This window comes from Eublepharis macularius, chromosome 7 (assembly GCF_028583425.1).
Source record: "Eublepharis macularius isolate TG4126 chromosome 7, MPM_Emac_v1.0, whole genome shotgun sequence".
Classification (NCBI taxonomy): Eukaryota; Metazoa; Chordata; class Lepidosauria; order Squamata; family Eublepharidae; genus Eublepharis; species Eublepharis macularius.
The window spans coordinates 4788496-4811516 of record NC_072796.1 but is presented as its reverse complement, the minus strand read 5'-3'; the positions used below and the strand labels follow the sequence as shown (position 1 = coordinate 4811516).

Below are 23021 nucleotides of genomic sequence, written 5' to 3'. Positions count from 1 at the left end.
CTCTTCTGTGAGATAGCTGCTGAGAACATCTTGGCACCTGTGAACAAAGCACTAGAATACTGAAATAATTAATATGGAGACTCTTCGGTTACATACATACACTCTAACCCTGACACATGATGACATCACTTCCTGGAAGTGATGCCGTCATGCAGTCTAGGAGTGCAAGTGCACAAAGGCAATTAAAAAGGTTAGTGCCAGGTCTCCTGCCTCCCTCCTGAAGGGTAAGGGGACTGGCAACCATAATAGAGTGCGAGTTCCCAAACACCACCCAGAAGTGGTTGTGTGTGTTTTCAGCTATATCCATTCTGCTGTCCTCAAGGCTGGGCTAACTATCCTACTAAGGCTAAGTGTATTCAAAACAACTCACTTCCTACCTTAGTGGGCCTCCAGAGGACGCTGCTGGGGAGGGAAGCCCCGATGAGGCAGCCAGACCTCCAGAGAGCACGCCACGACAGGAAGCCCAGGCTGGGATCAGGAGGCAATGCCTGCCCTCCACCTTCACCCAGCTAGAATCAGGAACGCAGAAGATGGCAATGTCCACCCCCGCCTTCACCCAGCTGGGATCACGAATGGAGCAGGTGGCAATGCCCAACCCCCGCCTTCATCCAGCTTTGTGGAACAGCCAGTCCACAAAGCTGCTGTGTGGCTGCAGGGAACTCAAGTTGGGTCTGAAACCCAGATCCAGCTCTTTAAAAACTTCCGTGTCTAGCTTGATCCTGTGGTGGCTATGAGTGCGTTTTTTCCCCCAGTTGCATTGCACCAGAAAACATTTATTTTGTTAGGAAGCTGAGGCTATTATTACACAGATATATGCTATGCTAACCTCAAGGCTCGAATATTGAGACATGTGGAATGGAACTGCCCTTGAAAATGTCTCAGAAACTGCAGTTGGTTCAGAATGCACAATCCAGTCATGATCAGGCTAGCCAGAGGGGGTATATCCCCCCCTTTTTAAAACCTCATCATTGATAATCAGTTATTTTCTGGGGTACAGTTCAAGGGGCTGATGTATACCTTTAAAGCCCTTCATAGCCTGAGGCCCTCATGCCTCTCTCAGTATGATGTTATGCAGCAACTTGTCAGGTGTTCTGAAATGCTCAACAAACCAAAGGTGGGAACGGTCACAATTGAAAACCAAGCTGAAGTGAAAACGGACCGTGAAAGGACGCAAAATCGTTTCCAAAGTTCTTTTATTGGTTCATCTCAGGCAACGTGTTGTACATCCAGTTTAGTAATAATCATACCGGGAGCAAATCCCCCGCGAACAGTTGGGGGTTTCTCCCGGCTGGAAAGTGGCAACGGGTGTGCCTGGCTAAGTATCCCGTTTCGCTATATACATGCTTCTTCAAAAGCCTCCATACATTCGCCAATGAAACCTGTTTTTTATATGAAGCAGGAGTCGAATAACATGTGAATTTCCTTATTTTAATTCTGGGCAAAACCTCTATCCTTTCTCGATCTCCTCCGGAGCTTCCACGGAAACGAGCTTCCACGAACCAGTGGTTTGTGAAACACGAACCGGCTTGGTTCGTGCATTTTTTTGGATCGTAATTCGATTCATGCCCATCTCTAGATTGGACAAGAGGAAGTCCTGTCCCTTTAATAGAGGCTATTTACTGGGTGATTTAAATTTCCTCCATGCCATGAAAAGCTTCAGCGGCCCATTTCCACACATTAGGCTTCTGTTAAGGGGACAGGGCACTTTTCTCCATGCCTGTTAGCATTCCTACTTTCCACTGATTATGGAAATAGAAAGCCTCAGAACACAAAATGTATCTACTGTGGAAGCAACCAAATGTGGGCTGAGATTCCTTCAAAATTCAGACAGCATTTTGATAGGGAAAAGTATTCTTTAGGTTAGTCTTCTGCTTCCTTTCTAATACAAAATGGATGTGAATCAACCTCAGTAAAAGGAAGTTTTGCAATATTTAATTTAATTTAATTTAATTTAATTTATTATATTTATATTCCGCCCTCCCTGCTTTCGCAGGCTCAGGGCGGATAACAAATACAAACAAACAATATGCTTTCTTTGTGTGTTTGCTATGCATGATTCTACATTCTCCAGACTGTGCAACTTTGGCCGTTTTTACACGTCTTACCAGCTGCGCAAACCTTCCAGAACGGCGGCGTTTCCCTGACGCGATTTCCCATCATGACTCCGGTTTGTGGCGCAATTCGCACCACAAACTGGAGTCATGACGGGAAATCATGTCAGGAAGATGCTGTTGTTCTGGGAAGTTTGTGCGATTTTACATGGCTGGTAAGACGTGTGAAAACGGCCCTTGCTATAGATATATAAACTATTAGATACCTCCAGTAGTTTTTTACCTATGGGTATGATATTTTCCAAGATTATTATCCGATGGAGGAAAAAGTGCTGTTGGAAACAGCGCTCTCTCCTTGCTTTTTGTCTTCGGCAGGCCATTTCTGTTATCCAGCACACATACCCTAACAGTTGATGCTAAGCAGTGGCCTTCAACAGATAAAACACTTTTAACTACATGATTTTATTAATTTGATGAATGGCAGCTAATGGGAATTCGGAAGTCTGTTAGATGGAGGAAGGGTAGTGAAGGCCAACAGTTGCAGCTCAGGAAATAAGGAACTTGTGAGGAACAAGGAAGAGGGGGGATTCAGAGCTGGCAAAGATTTTGTAGCAAAATACAGTCCAGTGACCCCTTAAAGATGAACAACATTTATTCTAGCAGTAACATTTAAATTTTGCAACCCTGGGTGTGAGGGAACTAATGTGGGCCAAATCAGGATATTTCCAGTCAGAAAACTACTAAGTGTTTTACTGCGGAAATGGCAAACTCAAAAGAAACGGCGTTGCGGTAATAGTGAAACAAGACATAGCACAAGCAGTCAAGAGCTACCACGCAAAGCCTGACTGATTAATATCAATCAGACTTCATGGACGGTCAATTAATATAACCATCATTCAAGTTTATGCGTCAACTACAGATGCTGAGGAGGAAGAAATCAAAAACTTTTATCCAAGTGTCCAAGAAGAAATTGATCATACACCTAAACAAGATATGCTGATAAACATAGGTGACTGGAACGCAAAAGTAGGTTACAAAGCAGAATCCAACATTGTTGGAAAATTCGGACTAGGATCATGAAATGAAGCAGGAAAGTGACTCATAGAGTTTTGTGAAGCCAACAACCTGTTCATTGCTAATTCATGCTTCAGGCAACAAAAAAGGCGATTGTGTACATGGAGATCACCGGGTGGCCGATACTGGAACCAAATAGATTTCATAATTGGAAGCAGAAGATGGAGAAGCTCTATTCTGTCAGTGAAAACAAGACCAGGAGCTGATTGTGGTACAGATCATGAGTTGTTAATATCAAAAATTAGAATAAATTGGTGGAAGGAACAGTAACAATTTGAGATATGCAGATGACCCCACGTTACTGGGAGAAAATAGTGAAGAGACTTGAAATGACTACTGAGGAAGGTTAAAGGAGAAAGCGCCAAAGCAGGATTACAGCTGAACATCAAGAAGACAAAAGTAATGACTACTGAGGAATTACACAATTTTAAAGCTGACAGTAAGGAAACCGAAATGGTTCTATTCCTTGGCTGAATCATCAACCAAAAGGGAGACTGCAATCAAGAAATAAGAAGAAGATTGAGACTTGGAAGAGCAGCCATAGGGGAACTCTTTGGAGACCAAGATCAAGATAATCCGAGCTATGGTATTCCCCATTACTATGTATGGATGTGAAAGTTGGACAGTGAAGAAAGCTGACAAGAAGAAAATTGATTCATTTGAAATGTGATGCTGGAGGAGAGTTTTGCATATACCATGGATGGCCCAAAAGACAAATAAGTGGGTTCTAGATCAAATCAAGCCTGAATTGGAAACAACTTGATGGCACACATGCACATGCGTGAACACACACACACACAGTGGCACCTTAAAGAATAACGACATTATTCCAGCATGAGCTTTCATGAGTCAGAACTCACTTCTTCAGATGCTATGTGAAGGAGGAAATCATTTCCCACATTTTAATAGGAAACATTACAGAGTGGGAGGAGGGAAAGAGAGGAGTTGAAGGCAGAGAGAGGTTTGGTGGTGTAACAGACTATGCACACCTTACCAAAGATCCCACCATCCAAAAAGAAAGATTTATCTTTTACTTTTTACAGGACTGTTATTTGAACAAGTACATTATTTATAGTGTCCTTTTTGCTTTGCTCCTCCTCATCAAAGTACACAGACACCTTCTAGAGTTTATTCATTTCCTTTATTATTGGAATTACACTATAGCTTCTTAAAGAAGCAAGATATAAAAATATATATGGTCATTAACATAAATCCTACAAAAATAGAAGACAGAAAAGCCATAAGAATTAGGTTTGCTAACATTTCCTAATTAACTCTCAGTTTAAAACAAAGTTTCTATGAAATGCTTTCCCATGGCATACAATGCAAAGGTAAGATTCTCACCTAAATTCTCATGAGATTTCTTCCAATCAGAACTCTAATATACTATCGGAATTTGCATGTTTTATAGGTTATCTTATTATGCAAATATCTAAGATTTTTTCATGTGGTAGCACAAACAAACTATGATTGATTTGATGCTTCATTAAATATTCATAATTTCTATTGTACAACCTTCTAATTAGCCAAAAATGACGTTAGATCCAACTTGCAAAACAAAACTATAATTCTGCCTGAAATGACAGAAAGAGTTAAGTTGGTGGATCACCATTGGTCCATTTTCTAATAGAAGAACATTAATCTTGATAGAGTCCACTATTTTTAATTGGCTATCAAAGATGAAAGCACCCCTGTTTTAGTTACCTAACATTCTGAAAAAACGCACAGACAGTTCATTCAAAGTGCAGAAGTTCACCTGGAATACATGTGTATTGCTTTGTATTGCTTAGTATTGCTTAATGCAATGTGCTTTAATCTATATTACTGTAACAGTGAGATTTCTGTCACCAACCTTTCAGGTGTGCTTTTCTGTGTCGGGAACAAGAACAGATCATGTTGTTACACATAATGGATGAGAGATGTCAGAAGTTCCAGCTTCTCTCTCATGGGAGGCAGATAAACAAAAGTATAATTAAGTATGATCAGGGCTTTTTTCTGGGAAAAGAGGTGGGGGAACTCAGTGGGTTGCCCTTGGAGAAAATGGTCACATGGCTGGTGGCCCCGCCCCCTGATCTCCAGACAGAGGGGGGTTTAGATTGCCCTCCGCGCCACATGGCGCGGAGGGCAATCTCAACTCCCCTCTGTCTGGAGATCAGGGGGCGGGGCCACCAGCCATGTGACCATTTTCAAGAGGTTCCGGAACTCCATTCCACCGCATTCCTGCTGAAAAAAAAAGCCCTGAGTATGATAAACAGCAATTAATTAAGGAAGAAGTCTGAAGCGTAAGAAAATGAACTGACATCAGCAAAGGGTTATAGTATATGTAATGTGTAGTATGATACAGACTTCAATAACATTAAGGACAGCCTATTAAAGTTTATAAAAAGTGGGTCTAGTAGAGCTGTTAGAAATTATAGTGGGTAGATGACATTGCTGAAACTGCACTGCAAGCAGACCAAATTAAACAAGCCACACAACTTACGGACTTGATCTTTTCCCCAATAAATGAAAGGAATAATGCCTGGGCTGGAAAATGTCGTGCAGGGTCCAATCCTGTTTTCCTCCGCTTGCCTTTCTGAGCATTAACACCACTGTTTGATTGCAGAAAGGGGCAGGATTTCACCTGGACTTCTTCTGTGTCTCCCTTCTGATGATTCTCACCTCGGTCATGGGCTTGCCCTGGTATGTGTCTGCCACAGTCATCTCCCTGGCCCACATGGACAGCCTGAAGAAGGAGAGCAACACGCGCGCTCCAGGAGAGCAGCCCAAGTTCCTGGGAATCAGGTATTGCAGCTGCACCTTCCATTCAGCTGCCAAAATGTGTTTTTGTAAGCCATGTTTGTCTGCCACATCCCCCCTTCTGGTGGCTAGACAATTCCTGGTCCTTCGAGAGAAGAGGTGCTGGGATCCAGCTTGCCATAGAAGTAGATGGGTGGGAAAGGCAGCCATGGATGCCGGAGGCGACTGGAAGGTCTAACCACAGGTGCTCTTCTTTGCAGGGAGCAGAGGGTGACGGGCCTGATGGTTTTTCTTCTCACCGGGTTGTCTGTGTTCTTGGCACCTGTACTCAAGGTAACACTACACATGTTGATTTCGAAGAAAGAGAAATGGTTGCACATCATCCTGGAGCCAGGACTGGTCAGCAGGATGAAGACAGACAGAGGGCAGGTTTAACCTCTTCCCAATCTAACCGTGTAGCATAAGCAAAGATTAGTAGAAAAGAGCAAGAGCCCAGTAGCACCTGTCAGACTAACAACATTCACGATCGCTTTTGTGTGTCACAGCTCACTTCTTCACTTCGCCTGTACTTAATAGAGGGCCCTGCTTCTTGAAGTGTGCGTTCCCCTGATGTCACGGATGATTCTGCTATCTTGGTTGACCCAACAGCCTATTCAAACTTGGAATTCCAGAAGCATGGCACAAAATCAACCTCTGGCAAGGACTGAGAGTAGGGTCGCCAACCTCCAGGTGGTGCCTGGAGATCTCCCAGTATTCCAACTCATCTCCGGGCTACACAGATCAGTTCCCCTGGAGGAAATGGCACCTTCGGAGGCTGGACTCTCTGGCATCACATCCCTGCTGAGTTCCTTCCCCTTCCCAAATTCTGTCCTTCCCAGGCTTCAGCCCCAAATCTCCATGAACTTCCCATCCCAGAGCTGGCAACTCTGACTGAGTGGGTGTGGGGGATCATGCCCTTGTAAGGTGGCCACGTGGTACTCAGGCACAGATGTCTGAAACAGGAATGGGTCACAAAATCTCTCTCTCTCTCTCTCTCTCTCTCTCACACACACACACACACACACACACACACGTCATTGTATCCCTGATGGCTTCTGTTTATTTCTTCTCTCGTAAGAAAATGCCTCCCATGGGGAGATCCAGAGGAGTTAGCTGTGTTAGTCTGCAGTTGCAAAACAGTAAAGAGTCCAGTAGCACCTTTAAGACTAATCAACCTTGTTGTAGCATAAGCTTTCAAGAACCACAGCTCTCTTCATCAGATGCATCTGACGAAGAGAGCTGTGGTTCTTGAAAGCTTATGCTACAATAAAATTGGTTATGCATCTGACAAAGAGAGCTGCAGTTCTCGAAAGCTTATGCTACAATAGAGTTGGTTAGTCTTAAAGGTGCTACTGGACTGTTTACCATTTCCCATGGGAAGGGTTGCCAGCTGACCTGCTCTTCTGCTTTTAACAGCTGTTTGGTATGTAGGAATTACACGGATGTTATCCTGACATGGTGGCGACATGGTGAAACTTTTCACATGCTAAGTGCTGCAGATTTTTCCTCTTAAAAGAAAATGTCTCCCGTGGGTAGGGTTGCCAGCTACCGTTAATGGCACAGCGATGGAAACTCGTTGACAAGTTAGCAGTCTTTCTGATTGGAGGGGCAGGGTCCAATCAGCAATGCGTCCTCTTAATGCACAGTCCTTAAAGGGACAGGAGCTCGTCCTCGTTTGCATTTTTTTACCCTAATACTGGCTGGGACCGTAAAGGTTGAATGAATGAATCCTGACTAACCTGCAGGCAGAGTTGTGTAGTTGTTAGAGTGCTGGGCTATGATCTGTGAGACCCAGGTTCAAATCCCCCCCCCTCTGCCATGCAGGCTTGCTGAGTGACCTTGGGCCACTCATACACTCTCAGCCTGAGCTACCTTACAGGACTGTTGTAAGGATAAAAAGGATACAGGGTAGAAATGATGTAAGTAAATAAAATATTATTTACTACTTAATGTAATGAAATTAAATGTAATAGCATTAAATTAATTTTAATAACATGAAAGACAGCCCAGTGCCATCCATACTGATGCTCTGCCTTTGCTTTTCCACAGTTTATCCCAATGCCTGTGTTGTATGGAATTTTTTTGTACATGGGTGTGTCTGCCCTTAGCAGCATTCAGGTGAGTGCGAAACATTGCTAGGAGAGTCATCCAAAGGTCTGCAGCGAAGAAGGTACCGTTGGCTTGATTTCTAGCTAGCTTCATCCCACGAGGGTCTTTTCTGTGCACAACGGAGGCCGCAACATGAGAAGCGCGTGGAAGAATTACTTTGTATGGGCTGACAGCAAACCACATATTTACTATTATTTTTTTCTTTCAAAGACTTCCTGACATGTCCCACGACAATTTGTGGCAAATCTTTGCCTCCCTCACTAGCCTGCCTCGCCTTTCTTCATTGCTTGTAGAAAAAGGTCCTAAAAATGTAGTTGTCAAGGTGTTGGGCCAGGAGGTAGAAGGAAAGCATGGCTGGAGGACAAGAGTGTCTGGGCCACAGAATGGGAACCACCATCTCTCTATATAAAGACGAGTATCCTGACTATCAACACCCAGCCCAAACCCCTGAACCTGGACACATGAAATTTGGGGAGAACATTCCTTTTATAATGAAAACATCTACTAAGAAGGGATTTTAAGAAATTTGCCCCCTAAGAGGGTGAAAAGGGGTCAAATGTGTTTTCCCAAAGGGATACATCTTCCCTGTGTGGCTGGCAGGCTGAGCCTGCTTGCACCCCTGCCCACTGCCAGCTCGGCCACTCTTCCCTGATTGGGCCAGCCTTTCAAGGTCATTTGCATATGTGGGCTGATTGGGGCTCACAACACCTCATCCCCTCAACACACTTCTCTTTATTTGAACTCCTTTGTGAAGCTTGGGTACTATGTTGTTATACTACAAAACCAACTAAAAAAAATGTTACATACTCATAAGTATTATAACTGGATTTAAAGTAGTTAAATACCATAGTGAAGCACGGGTGTCAAGCTAGTCTCATATATGGGATGCAGGGCCTGCAAAAAAGACCCCAGGGCTCTCAGCTGTCTTTAAAGACAAGCATGCACATCCAGGCTTCTATTCCTTATGGCAGTGGAGAAACCATTTCAGTGCATGGAGTCATTTCTGACAAATATGACAAACACAAGGGCTATGGTGGCTTGTGGTGGAGCCCTTCATGTTGCCCAGCTCCCAGCCACTTTCAGCATTTTCAGATTGCGCCTGTTGCCTGCTGTTACAGAAGCAATGTGCTTTTCCCTGACAAAATGGTTTAATAGAAAATCTAGATGTTGACGCAGACAGAAACCTCTGCTAACCATGACAACAGTTGGTTCTGCTCAAACGCATTCAAGCCACACTGCAGCCGTTCTGAGGCTGGAGAGGTCTCGATTTCTTTGTCTAAAATTCCAGGTCCTTTGGCTGTTTTAAGTCTTCATATGTTGGGCCCAACTTCTTCCTAGTCTATTAGCAGCTGCAGACTGTGCTGCCTGAGGATGGATAAACATAGATGAGGTGCTTGTAGAAACTGATTAAGGGCTGCGACAGCACCAGAAGCACAGAGGGCAGGCAAGGCGGACAGCTGATCCAGCAGTCTGTAGACCTTCACTTCATGTGCAAAGCTGGGAGGAAGCCTGGCAGCTTGTCTTCATTCTCAGGTACTCTGAAATTGAAGAGTATGTTCAAGATGGGAGCTGCTGGCAAAATACCAATCACGTAGAGCACTGAAAATGTTGAAAGTCTTTCACACACATTATTGGTTTGCATTGTTACAATAACCTTGTAAGATTTGGCAATGTTATCCTCCCCAAATTGCACACACAGGCTGAGGATAGGCAAGGAAGGACTTGCCTTATAGGTTGCCTATGGCTGCCATGGGGACAGGGTCCAGGAAAAGAACTGCCAGGCAGCAAAGAAACCCAAACTTCCCCACTTAACATGCTTTACTGCAATCTTTTCCAAAACTTTGGAGCAAAGCGGTTCTAAGAAAGATCAGAGAAAATAGAGGAAGCAGGGAAAGGAACACTAAACTGAAACCTTTGCAGCACCCAAGTCCATTTTCAGCCTCCATGCTATACCTACTCCCCTACTCTTCATCTTCAGAGGGTGCAGCAGGATTTTCCTTGGGAATATGTACATGGTCTTCCCGTCACTGTCTCCAGCCTTGTATGATGGTTTTTGCACATGGCCCTATTTCAGGACAGGAGCTTCCTTCTGTGAGATATTTGGTAGCTACGGGGAGCTCCTCTCATGCCTTTTATATCTTGCAGTTAACAGACAGGCTTCAGCTTCTGCTGATGCCAGCCAAACACCAGCCTGACTTCATTTATCTCCGCCACGTTCCATTACGCAGAGTCCATCTCTTCACTTTGATTCAAATACTCTGCCTGACTGTTCTGTGGATCCTCAAGTCAACTGAGGCTGCCATTATCTTCCCACTGATGGTAAGGGAGCTTTCTCAGCATTTGGGGGTATCCACTGTGGTCTAGTGCTAATATCTGCCGGGCTGCTTCCCCTACCCTCTTTTGCCAAATGCAAGCACTTCTGTTGCTATGTGAATTTCCCCGGGCTCTTCCAGCAAGAGTCCCTCAATTTTGATGACAACTATTCGTTGAATATTCGTCAAATATTCTTTGACTATTCCATACAACATCAGTGTTTTATATCCTTCACTACTGTGGCCGATTCCACACAGCTTACCTGAAGCTGGGACGTTGCAGAACATGCCGGAAAAAACACGGAAGATCGCGTTTTCTCGCGCGAGTTTTGCGCGATATCGTGCAAAACGTGCGCGAGAAAACACGATCTTCCGCGTTTTTTTCCGGCATGTTCCACAATGTCCCGGCTTCAGGTAAGCTGTGCAGAATCGGCCCTTATGTCAGTATTTTAGATTTGAAACCAATGTTTAAGTTCTTTATTGGGCAGTCCTTGATAGCTGAATCAACTTTTGATTGCGTTTGCTAGCTGATAAGACAGGTGAATCCAGCCTTTCATACATAACGTGCAAGAATTTGTCAAATTTTAAATTTTGAGGCCAAAGTTGCGAGGTCCGATTTTGCACTTAGAATCCACATTTTGCATTCTTAATTCATGATGCATTTTGAAGGTTTTTGAAAAATTGTTTCAGCCCTAATGTTGTACTTTGCTGCACCCCCTACCCCCCACTCTACTTGCTGGTCTGCTATGGTAAGGGGATTCCCTCATTTTTCTAACACATTCCTAGTTTACCCTGGAAAAACTCCCCCTCAGCCTCCCATCACATCATTCGGTTCTCGATTGCCTGCTGCTCTCTCTCTCTCTGCACACTGTCTGTGCGGGACCTCATCAAATCCCTATGTCTTTCAAAAGTGCCTCTGCATTAACAAGCTCTTCCTTCACCCCTCTGGGAGGGATCCCCTTTGCCTACATCTCTATCTGCAGGTCTGATATTCGATATCTTACCACTCTCTCAGACTCGGTTTGTCCAAAGGTCGATGTGGACAGAATGTTGGGAGTTCTGTAAATTTCACATGAGAATCTCTCAGTTTGGCTTCAAAAGAGACGGTGATTAAACTTTGCACTTCTGTATAGTGTTCCCCACTTTTTTTCTGGAAAAAGAGGTAGTGGGTTTCCCTCAGAGAAAATGGTCACATGGCTGGTGGCCCCGCCCCCTGATCTCCAGACAGAGGGGAGTTTAGATTGCCCTCTGTGCTGCCAGCAGTGTGGAGGGCAATCTCAACTCCCCTCTGTCTGAAGATCAGGGGGCGGGGCCACCAGCCATGTGACCATTTTCAAGAGGTTCCAGAACTGTGTTCCCCCACGTTTCCCCTGAAAAAAAGCCCTGGTGTTCACTATTGAAAGTGCCCGCTCAGGCTTCATAAGGAAAAAAGATGACCATATGTGCGCGCCTGTCTTTTTTCCCCTTCCAAGGTTAATAATAAATATGTGTGAGGCTTTGCTAGGTGAAAACATACAGGGATGCAAGGTGCATACTGCTTCTCCCCTCCCTGCACAGCAGTGATCTGATCTGGGGCCATGCATGCCTGAAAATTGCCTTTTAAAGCCACTGGGGGCTCCACAAACTTTTACCTAGACTGAGGTCATTTGTCAGTTTCCCCCATAGGGCAAATAGAGGCTCTCTGGGGCAGCTTCAGGTTGGGCAAATGGCACAGGAGGAAGGCTTAATTCCCCCCACCCACCCCCTTTTTAAGCCCCACCTCTGTGGTTGCCCTCGCTTACACCCTGGTCTCTCCTTTTCCTCTATTCTCTCTTTCCCCTTGTTGTCTCCTCCACAACTTTGACATGTAACCATAAGCACCTAGGGGCTTAGTTTTCTCTCTAAAGCACCATGTCTGTTGATGCCTGGAAATAAAGCAGACTCTCCCCACACCAGGCTGACAAAACACTCTATACCTGACAATAGCCCTGCAGAGAAGATTAGCACATCAAGCACCAATCCATATGCAAAAGAACCTCCTCAGGATACAGTGAAGCCTCCCGCCATTAGCATTCCACACCCTGGGAAACTCTTACAGGATGACTCAGCTCAACCCCACCCCTCCTGAGTAGATACAAATGACCTGCCAACATCTTTTCCACACTGTGACACTGAGAGATCTCTGTCTTTTGGTGCTACACCTCTGAAGATGCCAGCCACAGCTGCTGGCGAAACGTCAGGAACTACAATGCCAAGACCACGGCAATACAGCCGTGGAAAACCCACAACAACCATCGTTCTCCGGCCGTGAAAGCCTTCGACAATACATCTCTCCCACTTTGTTTTGACCTTCTAGCTGCTGGCTCTTGTGGGCATCCGGAAGGCGATGGAATGCATCTTTTCCCTCCATGATCTGGGCTGGCTGGATGACATCATACCTGAAAAGGACAGAAAAGAGGAAGAGGAAAAACTGAAGAGGAAGCAAGACTTGGATGAGAGCGACAGCGAGGATGTGAGTAGGGATGAGTTCTTGGGGCAAAACAGATGAGCTCAGCAATACATTCTGCCCCTCAGTACAGCAGTGCAGGTCAGCAAGGAAGGAAGAAATGGGCAGCAGGGGCTCTGGGTAGGCGGTTCAGAGAACTCAGTGACTAGGGCCCTCTTTTTCAAGGCTTCCATTAGTCTAGTTATCAACAGGGGAATGAAGGGTCAAGGCAGCTGGACCTTTGGGGTCACCAGCTGTGGATGGTAGATTTAGAAGATCCTGGGAATGAGACCAGACTGCAGCTAAGACTGGTGGGAGTCCAGCTTCAGGGGTCCATCGCCTCTCCGAACAAGAAGTCTTACCTGGCAAATCTGCGCATTGGATCTGGCTGAAGGAACTTGTCCTTCATGGATTTTGTCCTCTGCTGCCTGTTCATTTAAAAGGCTGGTTTAAAAGGAGTCCACGGTAGTTCCGGGTTGTCCTATACCTCGTACGTATGGGCAGAACAGATGAAATTCTATCATTTCCTAGTGTTTGGCTGCATAATCTCCAGATGAATGAGGTGTCAGGAGGAATAAAAAGAATGCGTGTGCACACTAGGGTTACCAACTTCAAGGTGGGGCCTGGAGTTCTCCCAGAATTACAACTGATCTCCAGACAACAGAGATCAGTTCCCGTAGATGAAATGGCAGCTTTGAAGGGCAGACTCTATGGCATCCCATCACCACTGATCTCTCTCCACTGCCCAAGCTCTGCCCTCCCCGGGCTCCACCCCCAAATCTCCAGGAATTTTCCCAAGCTGGAATTGGTAACCCTAGTGCTTGCCACCCACCCAGATTTCCAGTGGAGTGATGCTTATGCTCCATTCCCTTACTTAGAATCTCTCTAAACAAGATGCCTCAGTGGTCAAGTGCAGGGAAATGCTATGTTAGCTGGAAAGAGTAGTTTAAAAAGACAGAGCCTGCAGAAATCACTCCTCAGAGAATTTGTTAATTTCATCTTCCCCCTCCTGGAAAGCTCTGTCAGTTTCACCCCTCCAGTCTAAAACTGTGTGGGATTGCAACCAGAGGGCAGCAAGGAATGGAAATGGGCTGGAGCTGCCTTCCAGAGCTGGGCTTGGACCTGGAGAGGGAAACTGCAGTTTCCCTTCTGGCATTTCACAGCCCCTTCCCTCAACTCCAGTGTATAACAAAGCCTTTGCCCTGCCGCCGGCTCTGTCTTTTTAAACTACCCTTCTCAGCTAACACTGCATCTCCCGACGTGTGTTCTTCCCGTGTCAGGTGTCTTGTGTAGAGTGTAGAGCTGCCTCACTCTTGGACTGTCATTGACAGTTTTCTTTCACTGCCTCACCTCACTTTTGAGCTTTGGGGGCCAGACTCATTTTATAGGGCTGGCCAGCCTGGCCTCCAGAAGAGTGGGGACGGGTGCGCATGCCTGTGCGTGGTCATGCTCCAGAGCCACATCTCAGCCCTCCGAGTCGGTACTTCTGCCTCCTGCATGCCACGTTTCCCAAGGGAAAATTAGATTGCTCTTTCCAAAAGCTTAGATTGGCAATTCCTCCCAGCTGTAGGAGAGTCATTCTTCCCCCATCTTCCTTCACACTCTATTGAAAAGGTTTTTCAGGGGCAGAGAGAAAAGATAACATAGGCATAAGCAAGTGCATGCTGTTTTGTTTGGCATTTTAAAAAATACTTTCCTGGACTGTGCTCATTTTTAGTCTGAACGTATGTATCAAGAGAAAGGACCAGAAATCAACATCTCTGTGAATTAGAGGGACCGAGAAACGCCCATGGACAAGACAGAGGATGAACATGAATTATGCGTAAGGATGTATATTTTATGTGGGGAGGGGCCGTGGCTCAATGGAATAGCCTTTGCTTTGCATGCAGAATGTCCCAGAGTTCCAGGTTCAATCCCCGACATCTCCAGTTGAAAGGACCAGACAGTAGATGAGGTGAAAGATCTCAGCCTGAGACCCCGGAGAGACGCAGCCAGTCTGAGTAGGCAATGCTGACCCTGATGGACTGATTCAGTATAAAGCAGCTTCATGTATCCATGGATGTGTCCATGTTAGGAGCTCAGGAGGAAAATTAACCAAGACACGAGAGGAGAACCTCAGGGGTTACAGCTTGGCCACCAAGACAGGAGAACCAATTCTGGGTGGCCTGGCTACCCTGTGGACCAATGGAGACAGGGAAGTCATATTATTTGTTTCCATTTGGTGTTCAGGTTGGTTCAGTGTGGTATAGTCAGGCTTAGAATGAACCTCTGGAGGCCCACAGTGGCTCTCCACAGCCCTAGGTCCCAGTCCAAGATCTTGCACACCGTAAGGGCTCACTGCACATCATAGATGGTTAGCAGAGACTTGCACATCCTCTTTGTACAGCCAGCAGTGGGAGGCTATCATACCCCCATCCCAGGTAGCTTGTTTGATTGGCCGGTGCCTTTCACGGGTTCTCCTCATATTTAATCATGCAAAAAGGTATCATTGAAATCTTGTCACACTCTGGCAACACCAGGGTATGGAACTCAGAGCGAGGCTGGACTGGTGAAAGAGTAGATAAAACTGATTTATTCAAAAAGCCTTTTGTATTGTAGGGAGGGGGTCTTGAATGTTTTGCTCATGAGTTAGGGACCATAGACTTCACCAGTATGTTGCCTTATCCTACTATATGTTGCTTTAAATATGTGCTCCTATGAGCTACCTGTGCTTCATGCTGTCTAATGTCAGCCTTAGAATTGCTTATGTTCCATTTCCGCATTTCTTCAACTCTGCATTGATTCTTGCTAATGCTATGTCTTTGTAAAATTGTGTTTATTTACCCTATGGCATTGTTTATAGTTGTGGATGGCTTAGTTCGAGCAAAACAGATAAAACTGAAAGTATTTTGAGGGTAGGCAAAACCCAGTTCCTCAAAAAACTTGGTTCACCAGGAACAGATTTATCTTCTGTCTGAGTGGTGGCCCCGAAGTGTGTAAGTCAATAAGCACGGCCGCCCACTTTTATGGAGAAAGTTGTGTCGTGTGCAGGGACGCGGTTATGTTTGGATCTCTTGGCATCCTATGGCCCAAACACCAATGAGAGGGAGAGTGGGGGCTGGAAGGGAGATGCCACGTGATGTTGTGCATTCTGTGCATAAAGACTCACTGAGCACATCCCCAATGGCCCATGAAATACGTAGACCCTTCCTCTGCTCTCTTTGCTAATCGTTGTCATAGCAGGCATTTGGCTAACATACATAACTATACAGCACTTTGGAATTTCCATCTCTTGGCCCTGTGCTCTGGAGGCACCCATGTGGAACGATGGACAGTGGGAGCTTCACCACTTTCTCTGGTGGGGAGAGGAAACTGCAGAGAATTACAGTGCAGACACACTTACCTGGAAGTAAGCAGCGTTTCTTTTATCAACAGTGCTGATAGCATTTTCTGGGCACAAAGCCCAGCAGTTACCACACCCAGGGTAGCAACATCTATGACCATGAGTTAATGTGTTTGCCACAATCATGACCCTCACTAAGTAAAGGTCTGTGCAAGCACCGAGTCATTACTGACCCATGGGGGGACATCACGTCACGATGTTTTCTTGGGAGACTTTTTATGGGGCAGTTTGCCATTGCCTTCCCCAGTCATCTTTACCCCCAGGAAACTGGGAACTCGTTTTACCAACCTCGGAAGGATGGAAGGCTGTGTCAACCTTGAGCCGGCTACCTGAACCTGGCTTCTGCCAGGATCGAACTCAGGTCGTGAGCAGAGCTTGGGCTGCAGTACTGCAGCTTACCACTCTGCGCCACGGGGCTCTTACTAGAGTTACATAATTATTTTCTGTGACTATACCACTCTTGTAGGAAAGGAGGAGATAAATTGTAACATTCTTGCTGGGGTAGTCACGTTGGATTCAAGGGTCAGGGCTGCCACAAATTTAAAAAGTTGCTGATTAGTAGATACCGAAAAGATTCACAGCATTAGCCTGTTCTGTTTCTGATTACTTCAGTTTGAAAACCCCTGCTGAAGAATGCCGATATGCAGCTTGCCCTGACTGCCCTTAAGCAATGGAACTGACGGCATCACTGAAGTGTGGGAAGTACAGCTCAGAATGTACAAGATGCACTGCGTGTGTCAAAGCTGATGCTTAATTAATGATTACCTAAAGAACAACTGCTGGAGTGGTACGGGTAAATGAGGGACACGGGCTGTTTCCACACGGCGTACCTTCCCTCAGATTGACGCAGAACATTGTGCAAAAAACACGGAAGATCGTGTTTTCTCGCATGAGATTTGCGCGACGTCGTGCAAATCTCACACAAGAAAACACGATCTTCCACGTTTTTTGCACAATGTTCCAGGTCGTTCTGAGGGAAGGTACGCCGTGTGGAAACAGCCCTGGTCTGAGAAGGTCAGATGCTGAATTTAACACTTCTTGCAGCCGTGATCTAGACACATGTTGGGGTGACCTTGCATGATAACATTCCAAAAGTATCACTGGATGGCAGGGATGTTTTGCCAGAAACGTTCAAATAATATGAAGAGAGGGAATCAAGTATTTTCATTTGAATCAACCGATGAATGTACAAGAGAAGAACAAAGGGCTGTACTGCTGAGCTGGTGTCAGAGATCTGCCAGCTGCTGAAGATGCCGCCATTGTCCATGCAAGTACGAGGAACAATGTCGTCTCCTACTGCTGCTTGGTGTGAAGAACTGTGCAAGATATTCTTCTGGGGAGAGAGCCTGGCACCAAGTGACTGCTGAGCTAGATGCTGGTCTTGTGCTGCTGCATGAAAAGTGTACAGTCTGGCCATTTCCACACTGCTCACTGGCCACGGATCATCACGCCAAGCTCCTGGAACAACAGCATCTTCCTGGCGCGATTTCGCGTGAGAACGGCTGTTCTTGCGCGAAATCGCGGCAGGAAAACACTGTCGTTCCAGGACCTTGGCGCAATGTTCCGTGGCCAGTAAACAATGTGAAAACAGCCTTGACCTTGAATGATGTTGCAGTTTGTCCTCTAACCACAATGAAGTAGATGGAGCAAGAATTTTGGACTTACTGCAAAGCAAGCCATTCAGATACAGAGCCAGAGTAAAGCAAATCGTCCACTCCGTACCTTCTGAACTGCCATAGCTGGTAAAGCTGTACAAAGAGTTGCAACATCACATACACATGATGGGGAAGGCATTTGTTTATAGTTAAGAGAAAAGTTTTGAGAGACAAGAAGTTTTTACACTCAAGAATTAAGAAGTTTTCAATATTTTTATCAATGATCTGGATGAAGGAGTGGAAGGGCTGCTCATTAAATTTGCTGATGATACCAAATTGGGAGTGGTAGCAAACACCCAAGAAGATAGAATTAAAATTCAACAAGACCTGAATACTCTGGAGAAGTGGGCAGCTGTGAATAGGATGCAATTCAACAAAGACAAGCGCACAGTATTACATCTGGGCCACAAAAATGGGAAGCACAAATACTGGATGGGGGACACACTTCTGGGCAGTAGTATATGCAAAAGGGATCTTGGGGTAAGAGTGTACTGTAAACTAAATATGAGCAGTCAGTGTGATGCGGTGGCAAAAAAGGCCAATTCAATCCTGGATTGTATCAAAGGGGCCATAGTGTCGAGATCGCAGGAGGTCATAGCCCCTCTCTATACTGCCTTGGTCAGGCTGCACCTGGAGTATTGTATGCAGTTCTGGAGGCCTCACTTCAAAAAGGATGTGGACAAAATCGAGGGTGCAGAGGAGAGTGACGAGGATGATCAGAGGTCTGGAGACTGAGCCCTACGAGGAAAGGCTGAGGGCCTTGGGAATGTTTAGTTTGGAGAAAAGGGGATTGAGGGGGGACATGGTTACTCTCTTTAAATATTTGAAAGGCTGTCATTTGTAGGAGGGCAAGGAGCTGTTCCAGTTGGCAACAGAGGATAGGACTCGAAGCAACGGGCTTAAATTACAGGCAGAAAGGTACCGGCTGGATATTAGGAAGAACTTTTTCACGGTCAGAGTAGTTCAAAAGTGGAATCAGCTGCCTAAGGAGGTGGTGAGCTCCCCTTCACTGACAGTTTTCAAGAAGAGGCTGGACGAATATTTGTCAGAGATGCTTTAGGCTGATCCTGCACTGGGCAGGGGGTTGGACTAGATGGTCTGTATGGCCCCTTCCAACTCTATGATTCGAGGATTCTAAGTTTGGAATGGTCTATAGCAACCTGAATGAATACCAAGCCCAAAAGTGTGTTCCTTTGAAAGTGCCTTTACTTTTTCATCAGTTTTATTTTGGAAGATGATGGTGGAGACTTTGTTTTTTAAAGTCATGCACAGAGTTGTAGTGAATAAATGTCAGCAATCAAATTTGTCATCCACATAATGGGCAGAAAACCGTATCTGAATGCCATCAGAGCACACAAGCAAGCATCCAGAATGATAGGGCATGCTTGGATAAAATGATTTATTGTGTGCTTGTTCAGTTTAGACAAAGGATTATATGTTTCCAGTATCTTACCTTTGGTATTCAGAAACTATGAATGTAGAGTGGTAAGAAAAGCTGTGAAAGACGTGCTTGGTACATCTGCCAATGATTAACATACTTCAAGAACTGGTGGAAGAGTATTCCCAGCAAGGTAAGCACAAATACGGGATGAATGATTTAGAAGCAAATATTCTATTGTGCCGTGTCAGGGCTGATGGTAAAGGAACCTGGCACGGGCATTTATGTGCCATAACAGGAGTTGAATTCAGCAGCTGTCTGAAGTTGAACAAGTGACTCAGTTATTTCCACATTTCTAGTAGGTGTCTCTTGGCTAGTCACTGTCTGTAAACCTCCTTCAAGGCATGTGATGCATCTTGTAAATGCTAGGTTGTACCTCCTCTTCTTCACTGGACTCAAAGATGCTATTGGCAGCATGGTAAATTTGCCCAGTGGCAATCACCTTATCAACTACCTCCATGGGAAGTTTTCCTGTTGAACTTACCAAGGCTGGGGGAAAACTCTTCACCTCCCCTGGACAGCATTAAGCTCTTTCCACCTTCCTCCCTCTCACAAAAACATGTAGCCAGGGCTTTTGGGGGCGGGGGGGGGAGATGTGGTGGAACTCAGTGGGTTACCCTTGGAGAAAATGGTCACATGGCTGGTGGCCCCACCCCCTGATCTCCAGACAGAGGGGAGTTGAGATTGCCCTCCGAGCCGCTGAGCGGCGCGGAGGGCAATCTCAACTCCCCTCTGTCTGGAGATCAGGGGGTGGGGCCACCAGCCATGTGACCATTTTCAAGAGGTTCCGGAACTCTGTTCCACCGCGTTCCAGCTGAAAAAAAGCCCTGCATGTAGCAAGAATTCAGACTTAATGTGTAAAGGATCTTTTTGGCTCAATGTGTGCTTCACAGATGCGACCTGTACGCCTGCACAGAACTGTTTCTCCCTGGGCCACTGAATATCAAATGGCAGCACCTTCAGGGAATCAGTCATCCCATTGCCTGTAGCAGGGGAGTCATTAGCTTGGCAAGCGCTCCTCGCTGATTTTTCAGAAGGCATTACAAACACAAACAGTGGATATTTTTGGTGCAAAATCTTCGGAGGGATGGAGGCCGGGGGAAAGATGTCAGCTCCGCATCATCATGACTGTATGTGTGAGACGAGGTCTGTCGAGATGCTCTTCTTCTTTGCAGGCTTCCTGAGCAGTTTTCTGTGAGGCCTCGCAAAGCACCAGACAGTCTGCAATGGGAAGTAGGTCGCCACTGATGCTGTTCAGAACGTGGCTGATGCATGAAGGTTGTCACCTGAAGAGTGGAGAAGGGTGTTCCAGGGAACTGGGGTGTAAGAAAAAGAAAGATGGGCAGTCGATCTTCCTCCATCACGTGCACTGTGCTGGGCCTCACAGGCCTATACTGGACATCCGCTATTGATTATGATATGTTACTGAGCTGTTTGGGAACATCACCGTTTATGCAGCCACTGGTGTATTTATTTATGAAACTGTTTGACATTCCTCCATCTGCTTGCTCTTCCGAAATGCTCACTACAGTTATGCTAATAAAATGTACCAAAAGGGTGCGGGTTTCCACATTTACATTTTAAAAAATAATTTCAGCTGGGGATTCTCCTTCTTCCTTTGTTTTGTTTCTTTTTGTCAGAGAGATTCCAGAAAGAATACCTCTTCTGCCTGGTGCAAAATGTAGGAATGTTGCTTAACATTTATGTAAAGCTTTGTGGGGCTACACTGTATAGCACTCTGGGGTGGGACATGTAGCTCTCTGGCTAGGCAGCTGGGACCTGCAGTATCTGTCCTGAACCAGTCTTTAGAAGCCACAGTCAGTTGGATGAGGGTTAAGTAGCAGAACCTAAATCCAGACAAGATGTTTGGAAGTCCAGTAGCTTTGGGAATGTTACTGACAGTGTGTATATTACCCAACTGAAGCAGGCAAAACTTCTGAGTTGGATAATTGATAGGGGATTTTTTAAAATAGTACTCTGCTGCAAAGTTCCCCTACTACCACTTACCCAAATATATTCAAGATACTAAACACAGTGATACAAAGAGATATGAGCTTTATTTGCCAATAAAACCCAGGTGCATACTCTCTCTAGAATATATGCATAAAGACCAGTTACATCAGAGAACCTTATATACCCTTAGCACTGATTGTTTACAGAATAATTGCTAATTGTTTACAGAATAAAAGATCAAGAGGGTTAATACAAACACCCCTTCAGAATTACATTTCCCAGGATACATGGCACCCAAATCCTGATTGACAGGACAGTCATATAAACATATAAACATCTTAAATGCTTGGAGTCACAGCTCTGTTACGGGTTCAAGATTTCCCTGGGAAACTATTCTTCCAAGGCCAAAACTTACAGCGCAATCCTATGGCCGGCCCCAACGCCGACGCGGCTGCACTGGTGGTGTGGCGGCGCCGCCGGGCCGGATCCTGTGCCAGCAAAGTGTGGCCGCAGCGGCGCCCGCAGCGGCGCAGAGATGCAATTTTGGAGAACCAGAAAGTGTTGTGGGCGGGTTTGATCCACGGCCGCCGCCAGGCGCAGCCAAAGGGCGCTGTTCCTGACAAGCGTCAGGGGGAGGAGCCAGGAAAGGCGCAGCCTATGGGCAGCACGCGATCCCGGCCAGGCCCCAGAGCAGCAGGCAAACCGCGCCCATGCTGGCAGACTGCCTCGGCTCGTGTGTCGGGCGGGGCTCGCAGTCGGGAAGGAGAGGGGTGGGCGTAGTCTGAGAAGCCTTTCCCCCGTTTGCCCAATGTAGCACCAAGTCCCTGGCGGCCGCGTCCAGAGAGGTTGGCATGGGACTGGCAGGCGCCCTGCCATGAGGAATCCAGGGCAGCAGCCAGTCTCTGGCAGCAGGGGACAGCCCCCCAGTGGCGCCGAAGGGGAGGGCTGGCCTGAGGCCGCCACCAAGAGGCAGACACAGCGGGCCTGCCCCCTCGTCCCCATCCCAAGGCAAAGAACACAGACACCCATTGCACAGAAATCAGCCTTTATTATTATATCATCCCACCTCCCCCAGCAGACGTGAGGAAGGGGAGGCGTGTAGGAGAGCCGCCTGTGCAGCAAAACACCCCACCCCACCCCCAAGGCGGCAGCGGCGGTCACCGGCGAGGCCGGCGGCCGGACCCCCTTGGCCGTCCACGGGCCCGGCCTCTCGCACGCAACTGGGCCCGAGGGAGGGGTGCCTCTGGGGCGGGTGGAGCTGCTGCAGCGGGTGGGGCCGGAGGGTCGAGGATGGCGACGAGCCGCCCGAGCAGGGCTTCGGCACGGACTTGAGAGGCACACCCCACCCCTCCCAACAACCATGGCCTGTTGGCGTGGGAGGCTGGCAACTGCTCCACGGGATTGGATGCGAGGCAGGACGCCCTGGGGTGGAAGGTGTTGGAATGACCAATGGGGCTGCTGCAGACGCCCGACGGGCTGGACCCACTCTGGGAGGCGGCCGCTCATGGGACTGTGTTGCTGGGGCTGCGGCTGCGATGGGGGCGACCCTCCCCAGGCGCGCGAGACCTCCTGCCCGGGATATGGCATCCACCTGCCACCACCCTGGATTCTCCATTGGTGGGGGCTAGGGTTCCAGCGAGCGGACCGTTTGCCCTGCCATCTCCCGCCCCCTTGAAGCTGCAGCTCGCACCACCCTCTCCCTGGCTTATCGTGTGCCAGCTACTCTCCCCACCGGGGATCCCCGCTCACATGCCCCGCCCCAACCCTCTACCTGGCCATAGATACAGGGGGGTTAGCCGTGTTAG

At 46.8% G+C, this 23021-nt stretch overlaps 1 protein-coding gene across 1 annotated transcript in view; it reads left to right on the top strand.

Moving 5' to 3' along the window:
* Positions 1-20812, top strand: part of SLC4A9 (solute carrier family 4 member 9) — a 69656-nt gene extending 48844 nt beyond the window's left edge. Inside the window, exons 16-22 of the mRNA XM_054984926.1 lie at positions 5731-5909; positions 6125-6197; positions 7953-8021; positions 10158-10331; positions 12660-12815; positions 14506-14610; positions 20439-20812. Of these exons, the coding sequence (XP_054840901.1) occupies positions 5731-5909; positions 6125-6197; positions 7953-8021; positions 10158-10331; positions 12660-12815; positions 14506-14559 (705 nt within the window). The 3' untranslated portion in view covers positions 14560-14610; positions 20439-20812. The remainder of the gene's footprint in view (positions 1-5730; positions 5910-6124; positions 6198-7952; positions 8022-10157; positions 10332-12659; positions 12816-14505; positions 14611-20438) is intronic.
* The last annotated feature ends 2209 nt before the right edge of the window (positions 20813-23021 follow it).